The sequence below is a fragment of the Aquila chrysaetos genome, chromosome 12 (assembly GCF_900496995.4).
Source record: "Aquila chrysaetos chrysaetos chromosome 12, bAquChr1.4, whole genome shotgun sequence".
NCBI lineage: Eukaryota > Metazoa > Chordata > Aves > Accipitriformes > Accipitridae > Aquila > Aquila chrysaetos.
In genome coordinates, this window is record NC_044015.1 from 37,234,018 (window position 1) to 37,254,280 (window position 20,263).

Genomic DNA, 20,263 nt, shown 5'->3' on the forward strand with positions numbered 1-20,263 from the left:
CAGCCGGGCACCCCCCGTGCCCCTCGCTGGGGTGATGGGGGGTAGAAGAAGGGGTGACGCGTGGGGCTGGGGAGGGAACCCAGGACCCCATTTCGGGGTGAGATGGAAAGAAACCGGCAGCACGCCGCTCCGCAGAGCCGTATCGGCAGCGTGCCGCTGCTTTCCCCGGCTCTACCGCCGGCTCGGCGAGTCCGTTCCCGCAACGGAGCGCCCGGAGCGAACCTCCGGAGCGTCGGCCATTTTCCGGGCGAGAGCAGCTTGGCCGAGCGCTACCTTAAGAAAAGTTTATGCATGACTTATATTTAAGGAAACGGGAGGGGGTGTGCGCTGGCCCCGTCCCAGGGCTCTGCGCCAGCCCCGGCCTCGACGCCCGCGCAGGTGTCCGGACGCTTCTCCTCCGAGCCGGCCGTCGCCTCGTCGCCGCCTGCAAATGCTCAGCTTCTTCTGGCTGAGGTGAGGGTCACGGTGGGGGGGGGGAGCTGGGGACGACGGGGACAAGAAGCCGGTGACTTGGGGTGGGGGGCGGGAATGGACCCCAGGACCGGGGGAACGGGAGCCAGCGGCCGGAGTCGCTGCCGGAGACTTCCACGCCCGGAGCGGTGGCTTGTCGTGGCTTGCGTCGGCGCCGGGCGGCTCTGCTGGGGTGGGGGGGGGGGAATGTGGGGTGAAAGCCCCTTGTGCCCCCCCCCCGGCTCGCGCGGGTGATGCCCTCTTGTCCTCGCAGCCCGCCGGCTGCAGCGGGGACACGGCGGGCGAGAGCCGGCAACATCGACCCCTGCCCAGGTCTTTCTGGGTGTGCCGGGAGGGATGCCGGGGGGGTGTTTGGCTTGAATCAGACTTTTTTCCTCTTAAAAGCGGAGGGGCAGATATTTGGGAAGCACGGGTACAGGGCTGCCGGGAATGCCAGCGTCGTGGGAAGGGCAGAGGGATGCGCCGGGGCTGGCTGGGGCAGCGTGGGGTGGGTGGCGTGACGCCGTGGCGGTCTCTGCCCAGATGGTCTCAACTGCGGCGGTCGCGACCGTGATGACCACCGCGGTCGAGACCACCATGGTGGTCTCGACCGTGGTGACCACCACCACGGTCGAGACCGTGAGGGTGGAGACCGCTGCACCGCCACGGTCTCCGCTGCGGCGTTCTCCACCATGGTGGTCTCAACCACGGCGGTCTCCGCTACGGTGGTCTCCAAACTTGGTGGGCGCAACTGTGGTTGTCTCGACCGTGGCGGTCTTGATGCTACGGCGGTCTCCTCCCCGGCAAAGCCGTGGGCGGCAGGGCAAAGGTTCCTGGGCTGGGCGATGCTGTTGGGTGACCCCACACCGGTGAATTTTGGCCCTGGCGGTGTTTGCAGCTGTAACGGGGTGATACGCAGCTTCGCTCTCCCCCTGGGCTGGAGGCAGCGGTGTCAGGGGACCTTTGTCCCCCTGGGATGGTCCCTGGGGGCACTTTACCCCCGTGCCGGCAAACCGGCACCAGCCTTCCCGGGAGCCTCCTGGAAGCCGCAGAGAGCGGCCGGGCAGGGGCACGGATGGGGCTTGGGGCTGCAGGCACGGCCAGGGCTGGGGATGCTTCACCCAGCGTCGGCCCGAGCCGTGTAGAGGGACGTGAAGGGGCTGGAGGCATCCCTGCCGCGCTCACCCTGAGCGAAGGTTTCCCGTGGGTGGTGGATGTAAAACCGTCGGCCCCTTGTATGGGGAGTCATCCTTGCGGCCCCCCCCCCCCGCCCCACTGCCTTAGGGTCTCGGTTTGCACTTTCCTGGCCCCACGCCTTGCTTTGCTCCGCGAAACCCTAGGGAAAGTATGACGTCTGGTCCCAAAAATACAACTCACAGGGTGCCCTGGCCTTTCTTCTGGGCTGACTGCCCTCCTGGGGTCCCACCGAGGCCTGCCACCTCTCTTCGCCGTGCCACGACCCGGTGATTCGGTCCCTCTCGTCCCAGCGGGGCCGCCGTGCCGACGGCCCCGCAAAGGAGCCGGCACCCCGCACCCGAGCAAGCCCTGCGGGTCTTGTCCCGGGGACCCCGCTCCATCCCGGCGGGCGCAGGGTGATGGAGCTGAGCCGGGCTGGGCATCTCTGCCGCCGCTTGCCGGCGAGGGTCCCGCTGGAGGGGACATCTCCCCCTGCACGAAACCTGCCCGTCCCATCCCTGGGAGCACCAGGGCTTTGCCGCTGCCGGCAGTGGGACTGGCGGGCCGGGTCTCGGGGGAAGGAGAGCCCTCGCTGCCCTGTCGAGATGGCAGAATTTCCCAAAGTAGGTCAGGTTAATTTTTTAACGCGTGCGGATTTGCTTGTTACCATGGATATTGCTCAATTATACACCAATAATCCCCCATGAGAACTTCATTGTCGCCACTTTCTTCCTCCCCATCTCCCTGCCTTTTTTCTTTAAATATTCCCAGGGAGGAGTAGGGATGCGCCGAGGGGCTGAGGCAGGGGTAGGAGACCAGAGCCAGGCGAGGGAAAATGGGGCTTAGGCGTTTGGGAGGTGGCGGTGGGGCAGTGGGATTGCTCTGGAAGGCGGGCAGGGGCTGCTCGAGGTGTGGGGCTGCCCCGCTCTGCCCAGAACCCCCCCCCAGCCCAGCACCCGGGACCCCCAACCAGGCTTCACCCTCGTCCCTGCCTCCCGTCCGCTGCTTGGGGGTGGCTAAAGCAAACACCCCGCTTCCAGCGGGCTCAAGGATTTGGGGGAACGACCGCTCTTCTGCATCCCCGCCTGGCAGCATCCTGAGAGCTGCGGGACCCGAGAGGGTTTTGTGACGGAGGCTTCCCCGGGCTGGTGGTCCCCCCGTGCTTTTCCAAGAGGCCAGCACCCAATTCGGCAGCAGGGACCATCCCCGGAGCTTGTGGGTGCTTCGGTGCTGTGGGACACCCCCCCCTGCCAGGGTATAGGAGAGCAGTGGGGTGCCATGGGGTCCCTCTCCCCCAGTATTTGCGGAGCCATTGGGGTGTCTCCCCCTCCGCGCCATCCCCCCAATTTGCTCTGCGAGCTCCTTATGCCTTCGGCAGCGCAGGAAGCGAGCGTGGCAGGAGGCAAGAAAAATACTCTGCTGGAAGGGGTTTTTTTCTAATGCAAACTTTTTTTTTTTTTTTGGGTAGAAGTGGGTCACTCGAGGGGTGACAGAGTAAGAGCATCATCGCCTGGGTACTGCATCCCGTTGCCATGGTGACCTGAGGGCTGCATCAGTCAACAGCTTTAAAAATGTGACAGTTGAGTGAGGCTGAAGATTTTAATGAGGACAGACACTTGCTCGCTTAGTTTCGATAACCGAATACTCTATAAATACCCACCGGCTGAATGGTTCTGAGTCTCTGGAGCGTGTTTGCAACGTGTGGCCGGGGCGCTCCCCTTCCCCGGGCAGACCCCTGCGCTCCAGGGTGGGAGCATGGGCTGGGGCCGTCTTGGAATTAGCGGAGGGGGGGGGGGGGATAAATACAAAGCAGACGGCTCTTTTTTTACCCCCTCCTGCTAACCCAGCCCGGGGGATAAGGTGACACGATTGCAGAGCCAGGAGCAGGTTTGGGTTTCCGAGGTACGGTCCAAGCCACGTGCCCTCCGGCGTTGGCTGCTGCGGCGGTGGGGTGCGAGGGGGCCGCCCGCGGCCACCGCCGCTGCCTCGTGCCTGCGATAAAGCAAACCCGGGGAGCAAACCCGGCTTCCTAAACAAGCGAGTAACTCTTGCACCGGGCTCTCGCAAGGGTGGCTGAGCCATAAGCAAGCTCCCAAGCCTCAATAGCAAGCCCGGAGCAGTGGTGGGGCTGGGGAAAGCAAAGCCCGGTGCTGCTGAGGCAGGGTGGGAGGCTTTGAAAGGCTCAGCGGTGCCGCTTGCATCCACGGGCGCCCTGAGCACCCTCATGTCCCGAACGCAACGGGTGCGCGCCGTGCAATTCCCCCGACGCTGGCTCCCGCGAAGGGCTGACAGCGCCGGAGGCGAATCTGCAGCTTTCACTTTTTTGTCCCCGTGCCAAAATCGGCCGGTCCTGCGCCTCGGGGAAGGAGCTGCCGCCTCCGGCAGCCCGGTTGGACTCGCGTGGGAGCGGGACGTTTGCTGGGACAGCTGAGGACGCACCAAGGGCCCGTCGGCGTTGTGCTTAAAAGCAAACCGTAAAGAGAAAGCCTCTTCCACTTCTTTTTGCGGCATCTCCCACGCTGACTTTCCTTGCGATGCCAACCACCGTGGCCAGCCGGGACCCGGTCGCGGCGCACGTGGCCGGGGAGCCCGCGGGCACCCAAGGGCACCCAACGCCCTTGGGGGATGCCAGAGCTTCACAGGCAGAGGGGCCGGTGCAGGGCGCAGCGGCGTCGCCGGCGATAGGCGCTTCCCATTTGCTACCCCCGGTACCACCCGCACGCCGCGCGAGTCCTGCCCGCCGCCAAAAATATGCTCTCGGCTGTCTTGTGACCGCGGCGGTGTCACCGCGCCGGCCGGGGAAGCTTCAAGACACAGCCCTCTGTCACGTGTAGGGACACGGAAAGTATTGACGCAGCGTCACCGGCCGAGGGATCGGCCGCGGCACCGCGCCCTGGGCTCGGTCCAGCACCCCAGAATAGCTGGAACTCTTTCCATCACAGCCGGTGAGCGCCGGCCCTGACCCCCAAGGAATGGCAGGCGCGAGCCCTGGGTCTGCCCTTCTCCGTTTCGACTCCGGCGGCCCCCCCGAGAGGTGCCGGCGAGGGGCCGGTGGCACGGGGAGGGACGTCGGCGCGGGGCACGGGGACGAGGTGCGGCAGACGGCGGCTCCGCGGCACCCGCAGAGGTGTCCCGCTCCCCCGGCTCTGCCGGTCCCGCTGTAACCGGAGCCGCTCTTCTCCTTTGCAGGTGTCTCTTAAAAATGGTCAAGGAGAATATTGTAGTCCCTGAAGAGATCTTGAGCTTCTGTTGCAATGGCCTCCAGGTACCCCCCCGTGCCGTGCCACTAACCCCGGGGTCCCTGTCGCGCTGGCAGCTACTAACCACGGCTGCGCCGGGCAGATGCCAACCCGTGCCGGGAGCCGCTCTCAGCCCTGCACCGGCTCCGGTTGCACCCGCTCCCCACGCGTTCCCCGTCAGCATCCCCGGCCTTTTGCTGGCTACCGCAGGGTCAGGGCTGTTCCCGCAGGGTGCCGGCTTTTTTCCCTAAAATTTAGAAATGGCAAGCGCCGGGAAAATGAGCTGCGAGAGCTCCGGCCGGGCTGGCTGCTCGCTTTGCAGCAGGCGGCTTTGGAGGTCTTTGCGTTGCTGGCTCGTACCCCAGAGCCTGCCGGCTTCCCGAAATAGCTCCGTGGTACTCGTGTAGGCACCTCGGCACGTCGGGAAACAGCCCGGGAGGTTCGCGAAGGGGTTTGGAGCCCGCTGGAGGGGCTCCAGCAGCCGGGGGTCCGTCTCACTGCGGGACGGGGGGGCCCTTTGCCGTAGGCTTGGCTTGCCGTGTTCGCCGCCGTCCCCGCTAAGCCGGGGTTTGTGCTGTTCCTGGGATGTCGTGTACCAGTAGCTATGGAAACAGAGGTTAGACCCGCTAGAGAAAAATGCTATTCTGAGAGGCGGTGAGCTCAGGGTAGTCGGGAAAGCTTCATTTTCGGCATAAAGCCATCTTTAAAAGAAGCCGGGCAAAGCAAAGGGCAAAGAAGCTGCTGCAACGGGGCTCTGGCAACAAGTGCTGTAAACGGGAGCCACAGTGGGCGCAGAAAGCGGAAGGAAGGGCTGTAACAAAGTCCAGACGGCTCCTCGTGTCTCCTCAATTACTCACCGGGCTAAGCGAGTTCACCCCTTGTGTAACACGGCTCGCTTGACATCTAATCAGCTATTTTTTTCTCGCCGGCACAGTCGCAATACCAGCCCCTCTCTCCCAACCCGCCTCCCGCCGGGGCGAGAGGCAGGAGCGGCTCCGTGCCCAGCAAACTGCAAAGCCAACAAGGAACACGTTTGACTGCGCAAACAACCCCAAACCGAGGATGCTTTCCCCTCCCTCTGCTTGTACCAGACAGGAAAAACTGCTTTCGGTGTTTCCTTTGGTGGAGGGGGGTGTTGGTGGAAGGTGTGGAGCATCGCTGCGTGCCCAGCCCCGGGCGCAAGACCTGGGAGCGCAAAACCGCCCTTTGCTGCGGCACCCTAAAAATGAAGCTGTCGGGGGAGCGAGCTTCCTTCCCAGAGAATCGGTTAACTTTGGGAGGGGGTTTTGCACGGTTTTTGGGAGGAAGCAGCTGGGTCGGGTGACAAATGGCCTGGAAACCCGCAGCGATCACCAACGGAGCTCTTTTCAGAGGGATTTTTTTTTTTTTTTTTTCCTTTCGGCTGAGGGCATCGCGGCTTTGGCGATGGGTTGGGTGGGTTTTGGTGGTGCCCGGGGCCGTGCGGGGCTGGGGGGTCCCGCTGGCTCTGCGTGGGGAAAGGGGCTGCGTGGGTCATCGTTTTCTCAGGGGATTTTCCTCCCGTTTGGGTAAATGGAGCTCTCGTCCCCCACAGGGTTCGACCTCTCCGCCGCGTGCCCGGGAACCAGGGGAGCGGGAAGAGGCTCCGGGAGCCATGGCGAGCCCCTCGCCCACCGGCAACCCCACCGAGGTGCAGATGAGCCAACTGGTGCTGCCCTGCCACACCAACCACCGCGGCGAGCTCAGCACCGGCCAGCTGCTCAAGTGGATCGACACGGCCGCCTGCCTCTCCGGTGAGAAATCGTCTCCCACCGGAGCCATCGTCCTGCCGGGCCGGGAGGGAAGGGACCTGGCAGTGTCGCCAGGAGTTAGCTCATCGGCGGCGTGCCCGGCGGTTCGGTGCCGTCCCTCGGAGCTGACGCCAGCTGGGGACCCGCGTCATGCCATTTTGCTGAGTAATTAGAGAGTGAACGGGAGCAGGATGAGAGGGGGAGGAGACGTGCGCTGCAGCACGCGCGCTTGCTTGGGGACAGATCAAAATCGACGTCTGCTTCTTCCAAAATGCTGTCCTTTTCCTTGCCCGGTGCGCGGGGCGCGGCGAGACCCGGCTGGTGATGGCCCCGGCATCCCGGCAGCGGTCAGAGAGCTCCTCCGCTCAGCGAAAAGCTCACCCTGCCAAGCGCACCGTGGGTCGCTGAGCGCCGGGAAAGGAAAACGGGTGCAATATTACAGTTTGATGAGGTTCCCAGGGCAATTTTGCAGTTTGAGGTTCCCGGACTCCCAAGGGAAAGCCAGACCGGCGGGGCAGCTTTAAAATATTTGCTGCGTATGGGGGAGATGGTATCAGCTGCCGGTGCATCCCCGCAGCGGCTGAAAGCACCGAGGGAAGGCAAACAGCAGAGCAACGCGCCTCCAAGTTAAAACACGCCCTCCAAACCCTTAAAACATCTGCAAACCCGCTCTGCTATGGGGTGGGGGAACCCCAAACCCCACTCTCGTCCCCTGCAAACGCGGCAGATGGGCACAGGCAGGCAAAGGGACGCCAGCCAGGCTTTCACCGGTGTCGCCAGCCCCGAGGCAGCGGCCGTGGGGCGGAGGAGCGTCCGTGCTCTTCGGGCGCTCGGCGTGTTGCTGCAGGTTGCTGATGCAGTTTGTTTTTCCTTTCCAGCCGAGAGACACGCCGGCTGCCCATGTGTCACGGCTTCCATGGATGATATCTATTTTGAGCATACCATTAGGTAAATACTCCGCTTTCTAGCGGGGCATGAGCGGGGGAGGCAGATGGGTTTTTCCCCGTCTGCCGGGTGCAACGTGGACAAGTGGGGTTGGAGCCGGGACAGGGAACAGCATGTTTAGGAGGGGAGGAGATGCGGTGGCAGTGCCAGGCTCGCAGGGCAGCCAGGGATTGAGGCTCCAGCTCCGCTGTAGGGCTGCGGACTGCCTGTCTGCTCTGATTTATCTGCTCTCTGGTCGCCTGGGGAGCTCCTGCTGGGTTGGCTTCCCGGTATTTCCCCCGACCCCAGCTCCTCCCTGGCTTTGTTCAAGAAACAGCTCTGACTTAGTGCTCTGGAAAACTTAAATCTTGCAAATCGTGCCTCTGTAGCAGCCGCGTGGGTGGCTGGCGTGCGGCGGAGCTCACCCACCCACCAGGTGCTGGAGGGGAGCGGGACCTCCCTGCGCATCGCTTTGGGAGATGCACCAGGCTGGGCTTTGCCCGGCCAAAAATCCCCTCCAAAGCTTGTCCCGGCATCCCTTTGGGCACTGCCCCAGCAGAGGTGCCCACCCCGACGGCCGCAGCCCCCGGACTGCCACGCCGCAGGGAACAGCATAAGGATTCCCACCAGGCGTAGGTCTTACGTACCCAAGGTGGTCTCCTCCCTTCCCACCCCCGGTAAACCCAGGTGCTGCCACTCAGAGCCCCCCTAACCCCCCCGGGCGGGGGGATGCCTGTCCGCTCACCCCCTGGGTACCACCTCAGGGGGCTCGGCGGGTGTTTTGATGCAGGGTTTTGGCACGCTTGCCAAGGTGCCCGCGGGGTCCCATGGCAGGGGTGCCGGCAGAGGGGTTTTTGGCACCCCCCCCGTCCCCCGGGAACCTGCCGGCTGAAGGCAAGCCGTGCCGTATAGGATCCGTGCAGCTCCCCACCACGCAGGTCTGCCCGCTGAGGAGGACGGAGACCAGCGCGGGCACGCGGGGCCGGCGTCGGGGTCCCAGGCCTTTGGCCGATTTGTTCGGTGCCAGGAATTCCGAGTCGCCCTTGGGTTTCACCGTCATCCCTAGGAAACGTTAAACTCCCGCTTTCTCCACCTCACGTCGGATGTCGCGGTGCCGGTGGGTCAGCAAGCCCCCGGCAGAGGCGGGGGTGGCACCGTCGGGGTCGATGCCCTGCTCCGAGCGGGCTCGGCGGGTGCCGTGCCCGGCACCGCGCAGCTCCAGCTCCTGGGGGAGCTTTGCCCGGGAAGCTTTTCCCCCCCGTGGGTTTCGGGAGTGGGAGGACGAACCCAAGCCCCGCTCCCGAGAGTTAAATCGAGCCCTGCGAGGGCGAGCCAGGCACCGCTCGGAGGGGTCAGGGAATTTGTGCCGCTCCTGGCTCGGATCCCACTTGCTGTGGTCCGGCTTAACGCTCCGAGCGAGGGGCCTGGCAGGGATTTCCCGCAGAGCTGTTTGTTTGAAGGCAGAGGAGCTTTGGGCGGCGTTGGCCGTCCGCTCTCCTCCTCGCCCGGGTGTTTGTGCTTTCTGCCGCCCTCCCGCCGCGAGGGAGAGGCAGGGAGGAGCTGTAGGTGCTTGGGGGCTCAGGGGAGACCCCCCAGAACGTCACCGACTTCCAAACTCACCGGCTGGCCATCCCTCAGCCCCGCCGCGTGGAACTGCAGCCTCCCGGGAGGATTGCACGTACCCTTGAGCCAGGGTTCGTGTGGATTTTATGGCACCGGCTTGTACCGTTTGATAAGGAAAGAGAAGACAAAGTGTTTTTGGGTCGTACTATAGACAGCCGGGGCTGCCGACGCGCCTGCCCGGACCCCTGCCTTTGCATGCCCCTCGCCACAAACCCAGCCGGAGCATCCTCGCGACCGCTTCCATCGCCTCTAACCCTCTCCTCCATCTTGCTTTTTTCTTTTCGCACCAGCCAGCCATATATAAACCCTCCTGGGCAGCGGGACGGGAGGAACGGTGTCTGGTACGGACGTTTGCAGCCCTAGAGCAGCCGGCCTAACGCAGCGCTGCCGTGAGTTGGGAGCATTAACCCCACTGACGTGGCACGGCCTGGGAGGCGCACGGAGGCTGCTCACGTAACCCTGCTAACGTTTCGGCGTGCCGTGGCGGGCACGGGGTTGCCACCGGGCCCGGGGTCCGTGCCGGCGGCCGGCCGGAGGCACCGTCCCAGCCTCGTGCCGCCCCTGCTCCAGCCAGAGCCAACGCGCAAAGCCTGTCGAGTCGCTGAGAGGGTTACGGTCGTTTGAAGCCAGAAGTTGTGGCGGGGGGGGGGGGCAAGGAGGAAGTTACGGTGCGTGCCGAAGCACAGGCCGGCTCTTCCTCAGTTCTGGTTTTGAGCCCTCTGTGGTACAAAACTGCGGCGGCAGTTGTAGGGTGTGTTTTTACACTGAGTTTTTCTAGCACTGGTCTCTTTTAGGGGATGAGAAATACTCCTGAATTAATAACGCACTCGGTAAAGATTCCGTTGGTGTCACCGATAAGCTGCGTTTGCTCGTTTGGTCAGTACCAGTCTGAAGTAGGTTAGGCTGCAGAGCTGAAGCTGTCTGTGTGTTTACTCTGAAGCCTACTGAAGGCCCAGAGGCGAGCACCTGGACTCCGCGAACAGCAGTTGGCTGCCAGCAGGTGTTTCGTGTGAGATATGGTGCAAAACGCCCCTGGCCGGATCCTGCCTCCTGCTGTCTCCCAGTGTCCCGAGGTGTCCATCGCTGGGAGGCCCTGGGGAGGAGGAGGGATGGGAGCAGTCGAGGTGCTTGCAGCTTTGGGGCTGCTGCTGCCGCCACGGGCCGAGGGCCCGCGGGGAGGCCCCACGGGTGCCCCTGTCGTGCAGGACAGCGCACGCGAGGCTGGAGGAGCCGTTTGCTCTGGCAGGAGCTTGCATGCCCGCATGGCGGGGGGGGGGTGCCAAGCAAGCCTCGGGCACCTCTGCACCCCTCAGGTGTCCCGGCAGCACCCCAAACCCGGGGACCTGTTTGGGCGCAGCTGCTCGGGGGTGACGTCTCACCGCCGGGCTGGACGCCCACGGGCTCCCGCGGCTGGGGGTGGCTGTCCCCCCCACGTCCTGCCGGCCATCCCAGCATGTCCCCACTGTCCCAGGCAGCTGCTACGGCAGCGGGCAGCGAGCCGTAACGCCGCAGCGGCTCGCCGTGGAGATGCTCAGCGCTGGCGCGCGTGCCGGATAACCGCGATAACCCCCGCGCGCTTTTCTCCTCTTTCTGTTTTCCAGCGTCGGGCAAGTTGTCAACATCAAAGCCAAAGTGAACCGAGCCTTTAACTCCAGCATGGAGGTTGGTGTGCCTCCCCCCGCCTTCACCCCCCCACCCCTGCCCCTATCCCCCCCATCGCCGTGCGCCCGTCCCCGCCAGCCATCCGCGCCCCGTCACCGCCGCGAAATTACCCAAATCCTCCCGCGGTTCCCGGCTTTCGTCCCTCGTGTCGATCCCCTCCCGCTGGGTCTGGCCGGGGTGGGGGTTACTTGGCGGGATGCGGGTCCCCGGGGAGCGGAGCCGGCTCTCAGGGGTGCCGTGCCCTCTCCCAGGTGGGCATCCAGGTGAGCTACGAGGACCTGTGCAGCGGGAAGCACCGCAGCATCTGCAAGGCGTACGCCACCTTCGTGGCGCAGGGCCCCTCCGGCAGCAAGGTGAGCGGCGGCCGCGGGGGTCTCGGTCGGCTCCGGCACGCGTACGGTGGGACGTACGGTGCTACAGGAGCGCGTGGCGGCACCCGAAGGAGCCCTGCCTTCTCCCGCAGCGGGATTGCGCCCTGTCCGTGTCCCCTTTGCAGGTGAAACTGAAGCCGCTGACCCCGCAGACGGAGGAGGAGAAGATAGAGCACAGCATCGCCGCCGAGCGCCGCCGCATGCGGCTGGTCCACAAGGACACCCTCAAGGACCTCCTCACCCGCAGCCCCCGTGAAACCGGTACCGTGTCCCGCAGCCCGGGCTTCCAGTCCCAAAATAGCCCCGACACCCACCGGTGACACCCTCCTTCCTCGATGGGATGCCGGGGATGGGAAGAGCGGTAACGGCCACGGAGGTTTGGGAACGCCCTGGCCGTGGAGGGGGGGACCCCAAGCCGGGAGGTGTGGGAGGGTTGATGCGGCGGCCGCGGGGAGAGGAGGTGAGGGCTGGTGGGGCGCCGGGAGCGGGGATCCCACCGTCCGTCCGGCACGCTGAACCTCGTTCTCCCCCCGCGCGGCAGAGCTGGAGACGCGGGACGGCAGCGCGGCGGTGCCGGCGGAGAAGACGCGGGTGGAGAGCGTGGAGCTGGTGCTGCCCCCGCACGCCAACCATCAGGGCAACACCTTCGGTGGGCAGATCATGGCCTGGATGGAGAACGTGGCCACCATCGCAGCCAGGTGACCCGGCGGGGGTTCAAGGGAGGCGGGGGGGACGGCGTGCCCGGAGGGGACGCGCTGCCAGAGCAGCGTCCAGCGGGGTCGGACCGCAGCCGGGTTGTGGGGACGCTCCAAAGGGATGGTCCCCAGCACATCACCCTTGGGCGATGCCGTACAGGGAGTCCCACGGGTGCGTGGAGCTGGAGGACCCCAGGGAAGGGGCCGCACTCACCCCAGTCTGCTTATTGTCCCTTCTCCTGGCTGGTTTTGGCAGTTGAAATCCAGGGGTGACATTTTTGGGGGTCTCCCCGGCTCTGGGTTGGGGAGGGTGCGTGGGGCCGTGTCCGGGGTGGGGGTGTAACGCCTGTTCCCCCCCCCCCCCCAGCCGACTGTGCCATGCCCACCCCACGCTGCGGGCCATCGAGATGTTCCACTTTCGGGGACCATCGCAAGTCGGGGACCGCCTGGTGCTCAAAGCCATCGTCAACAACGCCTTCAAAAACAGGTGGGTGCTGGTGGCGGGGGTGGTGGGGGGGTCCCCATCCCACCCTCCCGGCGCCTCTCCGCACCCTCACCCCTTCTTCTCTCCCCTCTCCCCCTCAGCATGGAGGTGGGGGTCTGCGCCGAGGCGTACGGCCAGGAGATGTCCGTCAGCCGAAGGCACATCAACAGCGCGTTCATGACCTTCGTGGTGCTGGACCAGGAGGGCCGGCCCCGCACCCTGCCCATGGTGGCACCCGAACCGGGGGTGAGGATGGGCAGGGCTGGCTTCTCCCCCCCGCGGTGGCACGGGACCCCCGGGAATCCCACTTAGCCCCCCAAACGGCTCTTGGATTCGCAGCAAAACAAATGCAGTTTTATGATGATGGAGATCAAATTGCTCGATAGCAAGTGAATTAAATTGATTGCTCGGTATAACTAATAATAAAATAAACCACTTGCCCGTGCAGAGATGGAGACGTATTAGCCATGCAAGGCTTAACAGAATATTGCCGGCAAGTTTGAGCTCATCTTTTCTCTAATTTAGGGGAAAGAATGCAAATCTTTTACGTTGTTTTCACCTTTCAAAGCACCCTGATCCATCATTTGCTCAGATCCAAATATTTAAGAAAAACCTGTCACGAGAGCATGGCGGCAAAGCAAACGCTCGCACGTCTCGGGGTGCGTTGTAGTAGGAGTGAGCGATGGCATTGCCTTCCCCTTGGCTCATCTGTGCCCACCTACCTGAATTTTTTTATGCCTTAAAACTAGGACTCTTCTCCCACCCTGCAGGAGAGCATCTCATGGCCAGAGCTGGGCTCCCTGAAACTGCTTTTCCACCTGCTTTGAAGCACTGCGCTATTGCTTTCTTTGAAATAAGCTGCTTTTTTTGGGTTTTTATTTCCTGGGAGGGGACATTTGCACATGCTAGGGGATGCGATTTGCGTTTCAGCGGCTGTTTGCAGGTCTGCAGCCGCAGCGAGGGTTTTTTTCCTAATGTGCCAGTGCCTGTCGCTTGGTCACAGCACGGTGGCAATGCCGAAATAGCTCACGGTTAATCACTAACCACCGCTGCCAGCGTAGCTGGGGCAGCAGCTGGCGAGCACAGAGGCTTCGCCTTCCAGCCCGTCCCTGCTGAACATTTTGCCCACTCCCAGAAAGATATCTGGGGTTTTTTCCCCCCCCCCTTCCTTTTCCTATTAACCTGATGCGCTTTTCTCGTTTATCAGGATGGAGTGAGGAGGTACAGAGAAGCCAGTGCTAGGAAAAAAATTCGGCTGGACCGGTGAGCAGAAAAAGCAAGTGGGATGCGGGGATGGAGGAGGGAGGAGAGGCGGGGGGGGGGGCTCAGCACCGGGCTACAGGGACAGTCTGTGGGTGGTTTGCGTCCCACCATAAGGGAAATTTTTCCTTTCCCGCAGAAAATACGTCGTCTCCTGCAAACAGACCGAGGTGCCGCTCTCCGTGCCCTGGGACCAAAGCAACAAGGTAGGGTGCTGCCCCGCGGGACTCGCTGCCTCCCGCCCCCCCTTCCCACCCCTGACGTGTTGCCCCCGCCCCAGGTTTATCTGAGCTACAACAACGTCTCTGCGCTGAAGACGCTCGTAGCCAAAGCCAACTGGGCACTCGCCAGGGAAAAGGAAAAGGTACGAAACCCTGCGCCTTCCCCCCCCCCGCCCCGGCGCCGCGCTGCTTCTCGCCCCCCCCCAAAGCGTGGGCAACCCGGTGGGGGGGGGGGCTCGGCGGCGGTGAACGCGTGCCAGCCCTCGCCCCGCGCTCCCCAAGGTGCGGATGTACACGCTGGAGGAGGACAAGTTCCTCTCCTTCCGCATCGAGATGTCGGTCTGCATCGCCGCCGGCCGAGCCTTCTCCCTGCTCTCCGACCTGCGGCGCCGGCACGAGTGGGACAGCCACTACGCGTGAGTGCCGCGGGGCTTCCCGGGGACACCCAGCCCCCTCCAAGAATCACATCCCTAAATTTAAGGCTCGTCACCGAACACCCCTTCGGGCTTCCCTGGGAGCGAGCGTGTTGGCCTGGAGCCATTATCGCTCCTAAAGACCTTTCACCGTGTGGCCATGTCCTGGCTCGATGGCTGCACTTTGCTGCAGAAAACATCTGTTTTGGGTCCCCCAAAATATTCTGGGTACGGCGGTGGGCTGTAAATGTGTAAGCCCCCTGACTCGGAGGGCACAGCGGGGTTTCTCTGACCGGTCCCCTCCCGCCTCGCAGGAGCGCCGAGCTCGTCCAGCAAGTAGATGATGACGACATGATCTACCACGTGGTGAGCCAGACGCTCAGCCACGAGAACAAGCCGCAGGACTTCGTCATCCTGGCGTCCCGACGGAAACCCTGCAGCAAGGGGTAACCCGTCCCCGTCCCCGACCCCCCTGCTCCCTGCCAGCCGGGCTGCCGCCGGCTCATCGCGCTCTCTCTCTCCTCCCCAGGGACCCCTACGTGGTGGCCTTTCGGTCGGTGACGCTGCCCACCCACCCCGCCAGCGCCAGCTTCACGCGGGGGGAGACGCTCTGCTCCGGCTTCTGCATTTGGCCGGAGTCGGAGGAGACGAGCAAGGTGGGATGCTGCCCGCCCACGCTCCGTCGGGGAGGCTCTGCCATCCCCGCGTGCCCCTACTAACCATCTCCTGTGCCTCGCAGGTGGCTTACTACAACCAGGCTACGCCGGGGTACCTCAACTACGTCACCACCAACGTGGCGGGACTGTCCTCCAACTTCTGCGCCACCTTCGAAGCCTGCGAGAAGTTCCTGCTGAAGAACAAGGAGGACCTGATCGTGCGGCTGCAGGATCTCTAGAGCCACGGCACCCCTGCTGACAGACGGACAGACAGACGACGTGGCACCTTGGTGGTGGAAGGGGACACGGGATGGTGGCACCCAGACCCTGCCTCCCCTGGGGGCTTTGGCCCAAACGAGGTCCCAGGGGCTGGGCATCACTCTACTGTCTTGCCCCTTGCACTGATGCGTCATGTCTTTTCTTCTTCCTTTTTTTTTTTTTTTTTTATTTAGAAATTTTATAAGCTGATGTACAGGACTTGGTTTTCTAGTTCACTTAATGCTACTTGAATCTTTATATGATCCAAAGTCTTCCTAACACTGATTTTTTTTTTTTTTTTTACTATTTCTTTACGGGGGAAACTGGTTCCCTTCGATGCAGCAAAGGGAGAGAGGGGGCAGTGATGTGGGGAGGGTGCCGTATCCCTCCCCGGTGCAGACGCGGCCGGTGGAGCATCTCCCCCCGCAGCTGCCCGGTGCTGCTCCTCTTCCCAGGCGAGGCAGGCAACCAGCTCCTGCTCCCGCCGGGCTGAAATCCCACCTCACGGGGCTGCGGAAAGGAGGAGTGGCAATAAAAATGCATTAAAAGAAAAAAAAAAATTATCCGTATCTGCTCTGGGTGAGTGTCTGCTCCAGGGGTTTGCTGTGCGGCTGCCTGGCCGGCGAGCGTGGGGTGGGGGTCCCGCACCCGCAGCACACCCCGGGCGAGTGCCGTTTCCCTGGGCGAGTGGGGGGGACGGGGCTGCTCAGGGTCGCCCACCCCCAGAGCTGCTGCGCAGGGCTCAGGAGGACGCGGGGGTCCTCTGAGGCGGGACCGCGTGCTGCGGGAAGGTGGGTGTCAGCCAGCGCTCCCTGCGAGCGGCTTTGGGGACGGCAGGGGCGGCGCGGGCCGGTGCGGGGCCGTAAACCCCCGACTGCCTCAGCGGCGCCGAAAAAGCGAAGAAAAGACAAAGCCAAACCTTGTTTCCCTACGTCTGAGCGAGGCTGGCGAGGACATGGCGAGTAGGTGCGGGCAGATGCTGAAACCCAGAGTCTCCAAGGCTTCGATACCCATCCCTAATTGCCCCCAGCGCTAATGACCTGAGAAGTCCACAACAACGGAGGATGGGGTTAGGGCCATTTCAAAGAGCTCGCTGCCAACCTGCTTCTCCCGAAATGCAGCACGGGTGATGGTGGAAGTGCTACTCATCAGTCACACCCCAGGTGACGCCTGCCCTCAGCCACAGGCCAGTTCACAGCCACCTCCCAGGCTTTCCTGGGTCACGTAGCCAGAGGTTTTCCGATGGCACTGAGGTTTCTGAAAGGATTGCTGCCTGCTGGGAAGGGAACGAGGCCCAGGAGCCCGTGGGCACGCAGAACTGCGGGGCACAGCAGGTTTAATGCGGCCCCGGGGCGGCAGCCGTGCCCTCGCCTTTTTTTTGGAGAGCTTAACCAACGAGCAAGTGATGGCGATGGGTAAGATGAGGCTGTGGGGTACCAGAAATGAGCACAGGGTCTTTTGCAGGCACGCCAGGGTGTTTTCTCCCTCTCTGCAACACCCAGTCTCCAGAAAGGTGCTTTGCCACCCAAATTCCCCACCCGGTTTATAAGCAGAAGGAGCTGTCTGCCCCTCTCCCGTGGGCACCGGCCAGCAGCTCCCACTCCTGGAGCTGGCTGTGCCCATAAACTCCTAATCTCTGCCCTATCTCTGATCATAAACATCTCCGTGCAAGGCCTGGCGCGGCGCTGCCCCGACCTCCCCCTGCTGCGCTATCGCTACAAGATAAAGCCGTCTCAAGCTGAACATGGTACAAAACATTCAATTTTTATAGAGCCCTCTTATCTCCCGAAACTCGGAGCAATCCTGCCTTTTTATCACCGGGATGTGAGCCATCCTTTCTACTTATCGTTAGAAACTGCTGCTGCTTGATTAGGTGGAGGGAATGATGTATTCGCCCGAACATTAAACTTTAACTGACCTCTCCCTCTCCTTAAGTATTGTGCTTTTTCCCACCGCGAGGCCACGGTCAGCCCTCACCCCGGCCTGGCTGGGTCCCTGGGGGTGCGGGATGATGGAGCGGGAGCGACTCGGGGGCAATGGGAAATGGATGGGGGCACAACAGAGAGCTGCAAGGGTGTGAAGCGTGTTGTGGTTTATGTGCAGGTGGGAAAAAATTGCAGTCCTGCAGCATCTTCTGCTGGAGGGAATGATGGGGGAATGGTAGACAGCAGGACTGGGCAGCTTGGAGCATCCCTGGAGCATCCATTTCCAACCGCCTCGTCCCACAGCCAGCTCCCAGGGGAGCAAGGACCCGCTGGCGGGTGCACTGGAGCCTGTTGAGAGCTGCCTGCTCTTACCAGCCTTTCCCAGAGCCCCCCCATTTGCCCTCCCCAACAAATGACGCGGTCTAGGGCCAATTTAGCAATCAATCACTATTTTTCTTTTTCCCTTAAAAAAAAAGAAATCCCTGCAGGGTGTTACCCTCTGCTCTGACAACCCTCCCAGCTGCGGCTTCTTTGCACAAAACCACCCAGCTGCCTTGCTGCTCTCGACTGCTAATTCCTGCACAGAGGCAAACAATTTGGAGAGGCAGAGCTGGGATCCCGGGAGCGGGAGGGCTCTGTGCCGGCTGCCCACAGCACCCGTCGCTGCTTTCCTGCACAGGATGATGCAGGGGACAAAGCCTCACCAAAGGACCACGGCTACCTTCCCCAGGCCCCTGCCATCGTGCAGTGAACAGGGCTGCGGGAGGATGGAGTGGGGAAGCATCCCAGAAATGCCAAGAAGCTTTTGGCAAAGCAAAGGCCATGAAGACAGCTGGGGATTTACAAGCCAGCACTCCAGGTGGGATCCGAGCGCCTTCTCCCGTACGTGATGCTACCGCCATGAGAAGGCTTCAAGGACCTGATTTTTATAGATGCCTAAATAAATACAGGCAATTGATATATAAAACACAGCATATATTTATCTATTTTGCAGGGGTAGTGGGATGTAATTAGATGGCAGTCTCCCTCAAGGCTATCCCTGCTGTAATTCATGCCCTGAGGCGGCTGGCCAAGAGGAGGAGGAGGAGGAGGAGGAGGAATAAAGCAGGCGGCAGAATTGATGGTCTGCTCCCAGAAGCTTTGTTTTAATTAATTTCCAAAGCGCTCCTTCTAGCAGAGCAGGCAGCTCCTTCAAAGCCTCCTTCTCCCCACCGCTGCCCATGCTCTCATGCTTGTGCCAGCATGGGGTCCGGGGCAGCGGGGTGAGCCCAGGAGCCAGCCCTGCTTCTCTGAGCCCCCAGGCTTTTTGGTTAAAGTGTGCAGAAGCTGTTGCTGTTTTTAAACAGTGGGACTCTCCCTGGCCAAGAGGCCTCTTTGATGGCCACAGCGTGGGCAGATGTATTTGTCAGGGCTTTTCCTTTTCCCCTTTTTATTGACTTTCTGCTTGTTCCTGCTGCCAGGGGTCAGACGGGGCTTTGGCTGGACTTTGCCGAAAGTCCAGCCGAAATGGCTGGTTACCAGGTGCTGACGCAGTGCCCTGCCTCTAAGATATAAGGGGTTTGAAAATCGGGTTTGCAGCCCGGTCGGGTGCACGGTGGCGGGTCTGGGAAGTGGCTGAGGCTGTGTCAGCTCCAAAGCTCTTCCCAAAGCTTCCAAAGCTCTTCTTGCGAAGCTAAACTGCATTTGTTGGATCCAGCAAGGTGACGGCAGTAACAGCAGCTAAATTTGGGGGTGGCTTGGCTGACGTGGAGGGACCCGTCCCTGGCCAGGACACCATGCCGACCGACACAGAGCCCTCTAACACCATCAAACTGCTGCACCTGGTTTTCCTCTCCACCTCCTGGGGAATGCAGATCTGGGTAACCTTCGTGTCTGGTAGGTTGCGGTCCGTACGCTCCGCTGTGGCTCTCTGCCCGGGGGGAGGCCCAGGGGAGGGGGCTTTGCCCCAGGACTTACCCGCTCTCCCCCCTTGCAGGGTTCGTGATGGGCAGCTGCCTCCCTCGCCACACCTACGGCTTCATCCGGCGCGAGCTCTTCCCCTACTACTGCCACATCAGCTCCGCTTGCGCCTTCCTCAACCTGACTCTATTTGCCATGTACCACCCCAGCGAGCTGCTCAGCGACGAGCAAACGACCCAGGTAGCCTCCTGCTTTAAAACGTGAGCTGGCTGTAGCCCAAATCCCTTCCTCTGCGGGGTCCCGCTCCGCTCTGCTCCACCGACGCTGGTTTGCAAATGACGACGAGGTCCACACGTGGCTGTGGTTAAAAGAAACCGGTCAGCATCCAGATTGCAGCGAACCTTGCGCGCAAGAGGGGCTGGGGGAGAAATTTAGTCCACCACGTGTGATGCTCACGGCAGGCTTTGCTCCCCTGCAGATCATCGCCTTCTTCGTTTGCGTCGCTGCCTCCGTGCTGAACACGCAGTGGTTCGGGCAGGTCACCTCCGACATCGCGGCAGACATGCACCTCGTCGAGCGCAGCCACGGCCTCGGCCAGGAGGTCGGACTGTTTACCAGCAAGTCCTGCAGGCGGCTGCGCGCCTCCAACCCCAGCTACAGGCAGCTCTCCCGGCAGCTCACCCTCTACCGCGCTCTGTCCTCCCTCTGCAACCTCTGCTGCATCGCGTGTAACGGCTTGAGCTTGTACTACCTGGCTGCCCACCTCTCTGCCCTGTGAGAGCAGGACACCGCGAGGCGAAGGCTGGCTGGCCAGAACCAACGCTCTGGGAAAAGGGAGCCATCCCGCTGCCTCGTTGTAAAGTAAACCTAAGCTTTGGAGATTAAATTTCAGCATCCTCAGATGGAGATACTTTTAACTGTGTTTGTGCGTGGTGCAGAAATTTAGGAATAGCAAAACAGAAATGCTTTCTTTGGAGCTGTCTGAATCCAGCCCTGGAGTGAGAAAAATCCTCCATGTTCTAAGCAGGAACGTTTATGGCTGAACAGCTTTTTAATGCCCCGTGCACTAGATGTGTCTAAAAGCGCAGTGTGTTTCTGCGATCACAGACAGACTGCAGAAGAGAGAGAAATGAGAGATTTAGAATTACTTTTAATTAAATGCTGAAAGCTAATACAGAAGTGCAGAAGACTCCGTATGTTGGCTTTACCAGTTAGCGTCAAGGATAAGGTTGTTATGT

The 20,263-nt window shown here is 62.1% G+C and overlaps 2 protein-coding genes across 6 annotated transcripts; both read left to right on the forward strand.

Annotated features, from left to right (window-relative positions):
• Window positions 1-217: 217 nt before the first annotated feature.
• Window positions 218-15,744, forward strand: ACOT11 (acyl-CoA thioesterase 11). 5 transcript variants are annotated; one of them, XM_030033856.2, is made up of 18 exons: window positions 218-453; window positions 4,816-4,891; window positions 6,439-6,637; window positions 7,513-7,582; window positions 9,472-9,522; window positions 10,783-10,843; window positions 11,095-11,196; window positions 11,340-11,475; window positions 11,756-11,912; window positions 12,277-12,396; window positions 12,495-12,639; window positions 13,601-13,656; window positions 13,793-13,859; window positions 13,934-14,017; window positions 14,157-14,290; window positions 14,602-14,733; window positions 14,817-14,943; window positions 15,027-15,744. In XM_030033856.2, the coding sequence occupies exons 1-18, from the start codon at window positions 431-433 to the stop codon at window positions 15,180-15,182; spliced, it is 1,896 nt and encodes a 631-aa protein (XP_029889716.1). In that variant the 5' UTR covers window positions 218-430; the 3' UTR covers window positions 15,183-15,744. The 5 variants fall into 5 exon arrangements, with proteins under 5 accessions (XP_029889716.1, XP_029889717.1, XP_029889720.1 ...); XM_030033857.2 differs by lacking the exon at window positions 9,472-9,522 and having other exon boundaries at window positions 219-453; XM_030033860.2 differs by lacking the exon at window positions 4,816-4,891 and having other exon boundaries at window positions 220-453.
• A 2,909-nt stretch (window positions 15,745-18,653) lies between these two features.
• On the forward strand, window positions 18,654-20,197 carry TMEM205 (transmembrane protein 205). Its single transcript, XM_030033094.2, has 3 exons — window positions 18,654-19,001; window positions 19,102-19,265; window positions 19,504-20,197. Exons 1-3 carry the CDS (start codon window positions 18,902-18,904, stop codon window positions 19,801-19,803), a joined length of 564 nt encoding a protein of 187 aa, XP_029888954.1. The 5' UTR covers window positions 18,654-18,901; the 3' UTR covers window positions 19,804-20,197.
• Window positions 20,198-20,263: the final 66 nt, after the last annotated feature.